The sequence below is a fragment of the Gossypium hirsutum genome, chromosome A01 (assembly GCF_007990345.1).
Source record: "Gossypium hirsutum isolate 1008001.06 chromosome A01, Gossypium_hirsutum_v2.1, whole genome shotgun sequence".
Classification (NCBI taxonomy): Eukaryota; Viridiplantae; Streptophyta; class Magnoliopsida; order Malvales; family Malvaceae; genus Gossypium; species Gossypium hirsutum.
The window spans coordinates 4,234,901-4,243,707 of record NC_053424.1 but is presented as its reverse complement, the minus strand read 5'-3'; the positions used below and the strand labels follow the sequence as shown (position 1 = coordinate 4,243,707).

General features: G+C 31.7%; 1 protein-coding gene and 1 long non-coding RNA gene across 2 annotated transcripts; both read right to left on the bottom strand.

Annotated features, from left to right (window-relative positions):
- Positions 1-1,628: 1,628 nt before the first annotated feature.
- LOC107933908 (uncharacterized) lies at positions 1,629-2,474 on the bottom strand. The gene is made up of 2 exons (XR_001693737.2): positions 2,342-2,474; positions 1,629-1,957 (listed from the first exon to the last, which is right to left on the bottom strand). It is a non-coding gene; the product is annotated as an uncharacterized lncRNA (long non-coding RNA).
- A 4,650-nt stretch (positions 2,475-7,124) lies between these two features.
- LOC121204498 (defensin Ec-AMP-D1) lies at positions 7,125-7,928 on the bottom strand. The gene is made up of 2 exons (XM_041074367.1): positions 7,810-7,928; positions 7,125-7,449 (listed from the first exon to the last, which is right to left on the bottom strand). Exons 1-2 carry the CDS (start codon positions 7,871-7,873, stop codon positions 7,277-7,279), a joined length of 237 nt encoding a protein of 78 aa, XP_040930301.1. The 5' UTR covers positions 7,874-7,928; the 3' UTR covers positions 7,125-7,276.
- Between the last annotated feature and the right edge of the window lie 879 nt (positions 7,929-8,807).

Below are 8,807 nucleotides of genomic sequence, written 5' to 3'. Positions count from 1 at the left end.
TACATCAAAGTGTACGAGTCATACATACACAGTCCGCCATCCACTCAGGATTTTGGTATGCCACACTATGAACGTCACAAGCAAATAGATCCATAAACAAATTCAGAATCTATTCTACTTAGGGTCCAGTCTAATGAACTGTCAATCTAGTCAGTTGCATCTATGTCTCTATCTTTTGGGAGTCATCTACTCCAATACCCAAGATAAGACATCTCCTTAATTGGACTTGATAAACAACATATTAGTCTTTCAATCGGTTTGCTCATCTCTGATTAGAATAAGGACATTTTTAGGTTCATCTACTAATACAAGTTATCTTTTCGCATTACGATCTTACCACGTAATACCGTTTAGTCTTAGTTAAACATTGGACAACCAATGAGGAACATTTGCTTCTATTTTGCTTTGCATGCAAAAACCATTTCAAGACAATATAAAAATTATTAATGTAATTTATTAACATTAATCAATCTATTAGAAAAAATTACAAGTGTACTTAGACAAAAATACTACACTTAAGGCACCAGATCCAATAATAATGAAATATGTGACTTGTTTGTAATAATGTTTAATGTTTAGTTTATTAAACTTGGTGAGAGGAAATTCTATATGATATGGATAATTAGTATTATAATTGGTTAGTTCATGTTTTGGCATGATTGTTGGTTGGTTCTTATACAAGTTGTGTGGCCATTTAGTCATTACTTGAATTATAGTCTTGCTTGATATATGATGAACACTTAAAATGGCATATGATTGTTCCACATAGCATGGACACACGCCCATGTGGGTACTGTAGATTTGGTAATTTTTAAACTATATGGCCATAATTAGTTACACGATCTAGACACATAGTCACTGTGTGACTATTGTACACACAAGCACAATCTTTCACATGGCCGTATGACCTCAATTTCCATGTTTGCCCTTCTTTGTTTTAAAAGTTTCAATTTGATCGTCATTCAATTCTAAACTTGTTTTAGAGCTTTTATAAGTTCAATTAGAAATCAAATTAGTTCGTAAATCATGTTTTGTGTGGATTATGAAATGATTAATTGATTTTTAAGTCTGAATTCCATGTGGTGTTCTCTGTTTTCTATGGTAGTATCTCGTAACTTGGATCTGGTGACCGGACCGAGTATGGAGTGTTACACCAACCAAGATGGCTCATGAATCAAGTCCTCAAACACACGGCAGACCTTTTCCTCTATCTTAGCTTTTGGATTTGTAACAATGAATTATTGTAACTTTGCCAATTGAATTGAGCTTCAGGAAAGTAGTGGTTTGTTTTGTCTTTTAAAGTTACATAATTAACTAGCTTATCACATAGCATGAAATTCAATATAACGCTGTTTTCTTTTCTTTAAACTATTAGATGTCATGATGGTGTCAGTTAAATGTTGAAGCCGAATGCTCTCCCCCCATCCTCGCTCCCTCTTCTATAGGGATGGCAGTCGGTGCTATTTGAGCAAACAAAATTTTATTATAGAAATTTCATCGAACTTGGAATGGTTCATAGGTCTCAAATCCAAGCATATAGTCATAATTATATACATTTTAAGATAAATAATAAAAGAAGAAGTTGAAAGATTAAAATTAAGAGAATTAATTTAAAAGTTAAATTCATATGCAACATAAAAATCATAGATGTATTCAATAGTAATATAATTCAACGTACACCAATATGTTGGTGGTATCTTATTCTCTCAACTCTCAAGCACACACATAATAAGAGGAAATCAGGCAATCTTTTAAGTATAATGAAATCATAATAGATTGCTCATCTAACAAGGTTTAGTACAGTAGCAACTGCGAAAGAAGCTATGGCAATGCCCACCAGTGAAACCCGGCTCTGTCTTGCAAATATTATCACAATTAACATCAAATAAGCACATCCCCCTGTATTCAGTACTTCTGCTCTGACATATTCTATCTTCCATTGCCATAGTTCCTATCTCTGTTTCATTTCATAATGATATATATGTATTATGTTAGTAAATGTCAAATAAAAAAACAATTTAAGCATACGGGGTGGCTAGTTTTGTAATAAATGGGATGATTAGCTTTAATATATGCACATATATTAAATAAAGAATAGCAAAACTATTGAAAGAAAAATGGGGCCATAGGCACCCATCATGATTTTGTAGTTAGTGTGGTAAGTTCATACTAACTCTCACTAGTTACTATTTTGTTGAAGAGCGAATGTCAATTTTGTATATATATATAATTTAAGAATTGTTAAATACAAATACACTTGACATGCTCACATTTTGAATTTGTAGTGAATCAAGTGATAAATTTAAATGACAAAAAATTAAAAATATATTAAAGAAAAAACCTGTTGTTATAAGAACCAACATAAGAAGGATCAAAGCTGAAGCTGAACGGGAGGATCGCTCCATTTTAAATATTATTAAAAGTATGAATATGTGAAAGAGAGAGAGATTGATAATTTTTGATGTGATGAAAATGAATCATTAAAATACCTTTATATAAGCTTGAGATCGTGGTAGTTATCGAGAACAGCGGATGAATCACACATTTGTTGTTTTCTCTAGTGGTCTTAAATCACATTCATTCACACCATCCCACGTATTGTGACTTTTTTTTTTAATTTTCATAAATATTTTAAATAATTGTTTAAGTTGATTTATTTTATATTTATTATTAAAATACCAAATTAATAATTTGATATTTCGTACAGCTCAAATTAAATTAAAATTTTAATACGTTTTTTTAAACAATAAAATTTAATATGTTACTAAATTTAATGCATAGAAGCACTTAACATAAACATGGACAATTTTAGCTTGTAAATAAGAATTGGTGGTTAGAATGAATATATAACTAATAATATGATTTTTAAATAAAAATATAATTTTAGGCTGTAACATATGCTGGCCATCTTGTTAATCGTTTACCATCATCTACATTAGAAAGAAAAACTCCTATGGAGGTATGGTCTAGAAAACCGGCTACAGATTATGATTCCTTACATGTGTTTGAATCCACTGCATATTACCATGTGAAGGAGTCAAAATTAAATCTGAGGTCAAAGAAAGCTCTATTTATGGGAATCACCTCTGGAGTAAAGAGATTTTGTCTTTGGTGCTTAGACACAAAGAAAATTATATGTAGCAGAGATGTTACCTTTGATGAATCTGCCACATTGAAAAAGGTAGCAGATGAAGATATTCAGACAAGCGATACTCCACAACAGGTAGAGTGTACTCCAAAACAGGTGGAGTTTGAGTAGGTGAGGATTTGCCCAGTTAATAAGTCTAATTCTCCAGCCACAATGGAGGAATTAGAGGATGAAGAGGTTCTGACCCAAGAACCGTTGAGTATACCAGAACCAGTTGCAGTTGCAAGGCCACGGAGAGAAATTCGTAGACCTGCTCGATTTACTGATATGGTAGCCTACGCCTTTCCCGTTGTTGATGATGATATTCCTGTCACTTATCAAGAAGCAATGCAAAGCTTAGAAAGTGGCAAATGGAAAAGCGTCATGGATGAAGAAATGCAGTCTCTCCGGAAGAATAATTCTTGGGAGTTGGCGCAATTACCGAAAGGTAAAAGGGCAATCGGATGCAAGTGGGTATTTGCTAAGAAAGATGGATTTCCTAGCAAGAAAGATGTTCGCTACAAGGCAAGATTGGTAGCTAAAGGCTACGCTTAGAAGGAGGGAATTGACTATAATGATGTATTTTCCCCTGTTGTGAAGCATTCCTCCATTAGAATTTTGTTGGCCTTGGTAACACAGTTGAATTTGGAGCTAGCTCAACTGGATGTAAAAACAGCTTTCTTACATGGTGAGTTAGAAAAAGAGATCTATATGACTCAGCCCGAAGGATACAAATATGCTGGTGGTAGAAATTGGGTTTGTAAACTGAACAAATCACTATATGGATTGAATCAATCCCCGAGGCAGTGGTACAAGCAATTGATAGCTTTATGCGAAGGTAGAAGTACACAAGAAGCAAATATGACAATTGTGTGTATTTGCAAAAGTTGCATGACAGATCTTTCATTTATCTTCTCTTGTATGTTGGTGATATGTTAATCGCTTCGAAGAGCCAAAAAGAGATAGATAAGCTGAAGGCTCAGTTGAATCGAGAGTTCGAGATGAAAGATCTAGGTGAGGCCAAGAAGATTCTCGGCATGGAGATAAGTAGAGATAGACAGAGAGGCAAGCTTTGTTTGAATCAGAAGCAATATCTGAAAAAGGTATTACAATGTTTTGGTGTAAATGAAAACACAAAACATGTAAGTACCCCCACTTGCTTCTCATTTGAAACTCAGTGCTCAATTATCTCCGAAGACTGAAGACGAAAGAGAATATATGGCGAAAGTCCCATATGCTAATGCAGTTGGGAGTTTGATGTATGCGATGGTGTGTACGAGGCCTGACATTTCATAAGCTGTTGGAGTTGTGAGCATGTATATGCATGATCCTGGAAAAAGATATTGGCAAGCTGTGAAATGGATTCTACGGTATCTTCGAAAAATCATAGACGTTGGTTTAGTTTTTGAGCAGGATGAAGCACTTGGTCAGTTTGTAGTTGGATATGTTGATTCCGACTTTGCTGGTGATTTAAATAAACGTCGTTCAACTACGGGGTATTTGTTTACTCTTGCTAAAGCCCAGTGAGTTGGAAGTCTACCTTACAGTCTACAGTAGCTGTGTCTACTACAGAGGTAGAATATATGGCAGTTACAGAAGCTGTTAAGGAGGCTATTTGGCTTAATGGATTGTTGGAAGACTTGGGAGTTGTTCAAAGTCACATTAGTCTATATTGTGACAGTCAGAGCGCTATTCATTTAGCGAAAAATCAAGTCTATTATTCAAGAACCAAGCATATCGACGTAAGATATCACTTTGTGCGAGAAGTCTTTGAAAAAGGAAAAATTCTACTTTAGAAGATTCCGACAGCAGATAATCCCGCAGATATGATGACCAATGTGGTAACAACAATCAAGTTCAATCATTGTTTGAACTTGATTAACATCCTGAGAATTTGAGCACCTTCAGGTGTATGGCGCTCATGAGCGCATTTGGAGGCACTACAAAAGATAGCTTTATTGGATTTGGGGACTTGAAGGAAGTATGTGAAGATGTGCTTATACTAATCAAATCTTCAAGGTGGAGATTGTTGAAAATTGCATGGTTTTGCAGCATTAAATTGCATGGGAGATTATTGACAAATTGCATGACAAATTGCATGAAGATTAAATGGTAGCCATCAATTTTGACTAAAATGTCAAGAATAGGAGGTGCAGATTTTGCACCTAAAATTGACTTGAAATTCTGGCATGGGATAATATCTTTTTTTGGTCCTTGAGATAATTGGCTATTTATTATTTGGTCCTTGAACCTCAACTATAAATAGGCCTTCTCATTTCTCATTTCAAATTATCCCACTATTCTTTCTCACTTAGTTTTCTCTCTTCTCCCATTTGAGAATTCTTGAGGAATTCTATTTGTTTGTAATATTTTGGAGATAGTGAAGTTATCATCTGGTGTTAGTGCCCGAGGACGTAGTATAATTTACCGAACCTCGTTAAAACTCTTGTGTTCTTTTTTGTCCTATTTTTCTTTCAATAATTGAGGGTATAATAGTAGTATTTAATTGTGCTATTAAATTGCGATAGAAGGGATATTCTGACTAAGGAAAGACTTGGTACTTAAGAGATCCTTGTGATCCACCTCTCTTTCTTGGGAATTGATGAACTTTGTGTGATTTTTTAGTACAATAATTTACACGCTTCCAACCCTATTGGAATAACAACTATAACCTTGTAAATCTGGTTTCAACATTTCAGTAGTAAAATATCATAAATTCTAACCATTGGGTTATTAGAACATGGATATTACCACTCACAAAAGTGTTAAAGCTTCTCGTGTCTAAGTCACTTCTAAGTCCTAACCACTCACCATACTATTGAGCTATGTTCTAAAAAGTCCCAAGGTTCCAAGCATGCAAAGGAACGCCAAAGCAAGTCAATCATCTCATTCATAATACTGGCTATTTCTTGCAATGCTTTGTATTCCACAGTCCACCCTACCAAGCTGCGTTCCAACCAACGGATATTTTCATTTTCAAAACCACTGTCGATCACTTCCATATCTTCAAGAATGTTTGAGTTCAAGTTTTCCCCTCCAAGTCTCAACACAGCCATATTCATTGTGTTCCAAAGCTCTTGCTCTTGCTTTGTCCTCCACATCACCATCGACCATTATATATTTAGTATAATTTCAACATTAAATTTTAAAAAATTACAATAAGATTATTAACACTATTAATTTGTTATATTTTTTTCAATGAACCGTTAATGGAATACTAACAAGTGAATATGGCACGTTAAATTATAGTTTCAAATAAAAATTTTAGATCAATTTATACACCTAATCTCTATATTTTTTCTTTATGAGGAGTCTAATTTTTTTAAATTTAATTTAATTTAACTTCCCTCCTATCTTTTCCTTTTTATTTCTTTATTTCCCGCTCTTATTCTTCTTCTTCATTTCTTCTCCACGCGTCTCCATTTCATAATCCAAGCCATTAAGTTACACATGGAGCTACTCTAATCTTGTTCTCCATTATATTATCTCTTTATAAAATTATGATTTTATTTTGTGAATCTGTTTGGACAAAATTTGATTGACAACCTCTTTGATGGGCCAACATTAATCCTTATGGAAACCTTTGTTGTAAATACTGATTCACAATAAATGATGATTTGTTGATGCAACTTTTACGCCAGCACCGATCAAGGTCGCTCATGAATCAAATCCTCAAATAGAGGTCAGACCTTTTCCTCTATCTTAACCTTTGGATATGCAATAATGAATTATTGTAATTTTACCAATTGAATTGAGCTTCAAGAAAGTAGTGGTTTGTTTTGTCTTTTAAAGATATGTAATTAACTAGTTTATCACATACCATGAAATTCAATATAAAAAAAATTATTATATAAATTTAATCAAATTTGGCATTGTTCATAAGTAAATCTCAAATTCAAGCCTACAGTCTTTAATTATATACATTTTAAGACAAATAATGCAAGAAGAAATCGAAAGATTAGAATTAAGAGAACTAATTTAGAAATTAATTCATATGGAACATAAAAATTATAGATATATTTAATAGTAATAGAATTCAATGTACATCAATATGTTGTTGATCTTATTCTCTCAACTCTCAAGCACACACATAACAAGAGGAAATGAGACAATCTTTCAAGTATAATGAAATCCTAATAGATTGCTCATTTAAGAAGGTTTAGTGCAGTAGCATCTGCGAAAGAAGCCATGGCAATGCCCACCATCGAAACCCGGCTCTACTTTGCAAACACTATCACAATTAGCATCAAATAAGCATATACCCTTGTATTCACTACTTTTGGTCTCACATGTTCTACCTTCCACTGCCATTGGTCTCATCTCTGTTTCATTTCATAATAATGTATACATATTACTAGGGTGAATGTCAAATAAATAAAAATATATTTAAGCATATGGGATGATTAGCTTTAACATATGCATATATATTAAATAAAGAATTAATAATAAAACTACTCAAAGAAAAATGTGGTAACTTCATACTAATTGTCACTAGTTATTATTTTGTCGAAGAGTGAATATTAAATTTGTTTGTATATATATATAATTTAAGAGTTGACATGCTTAGATTTATGGTCATCTGAGCATGTTAAATACAAATATTTTGTACGGAAAATTTTGAATTTGTAGTGAATTAAATAATAAATTAAATGATAAGAATTTAAAAAAATTAAAGAGAAAACCTGTTACTAAGAGAACCAACATAAAAAGGACTAAAGATAACACTGAACGGGAAAATTTCTCCATTTTAAATATTATTAAAAGTGTGAATATGTGTGAGAGACAGATTGAGAGTTTTTGATGCAATGAAAGCATATCATTAAGATACATTTATATAAGCATTGAGATTGTAATAGTTATCGAGAAAAAAGGATGAATCCCAGGTTTGTTGTTTTTCTAGTGGTCTTAAGTCACTTTCATTTACACCACAACTTAGCCGCGGTTTTTTTTTTTAAATTTTATTAAAAATTTTATATAATTATTCAAGTTTATTTATTTTATATTTATTATTAAAATACCAAATTAATAATTTGATATTTTGTATAGCTCAAATTAGATTAAAATTTAATATTTTTTTTATATGTTACTATGTTTAATGTATAGAAGCCCTTAGCCTAATCGTGGACACTTTTAGCTTATAAATAAGAATTGGTGGTTAGGATGAATATATAACTAGTAATATGATATTTAAATAAAAATATAATTTTAATACTTTTAAATAAATTAAAAATTTTATTAGATGCGTATGTGTTTGAAAACCACATAAATAGAATAGAGGTGTGTTTAAAAATAACATATAATAAATAATGAAACGTATAATTTGAAACTAATTAAAAATAACAAATGAAATATGTATGATATTAAAATATAAAAAAATTTAAATTAAATTGTGAGTATAAATACATCAAATTAAGCATACTAAATGATTATAGTTGTTTATTATAGTGTTATCATCAATTTTAAGTTGATGTCGAGTTAACTTGTGAAACTAACTCAACCAATAATATTATAATATATACAACTCATGGAGTTAACCAAACTTTCATTTTAATAATTTTTAATTTACATATGCATAATTTGTTAAGTGGTAAGTTTAATATTTTACTAATTTAATTATCAAAATGTATTAATTTTAATATTTAATTAATTAAAGTTTTTATTTAAAAATTTAAATAAAAAT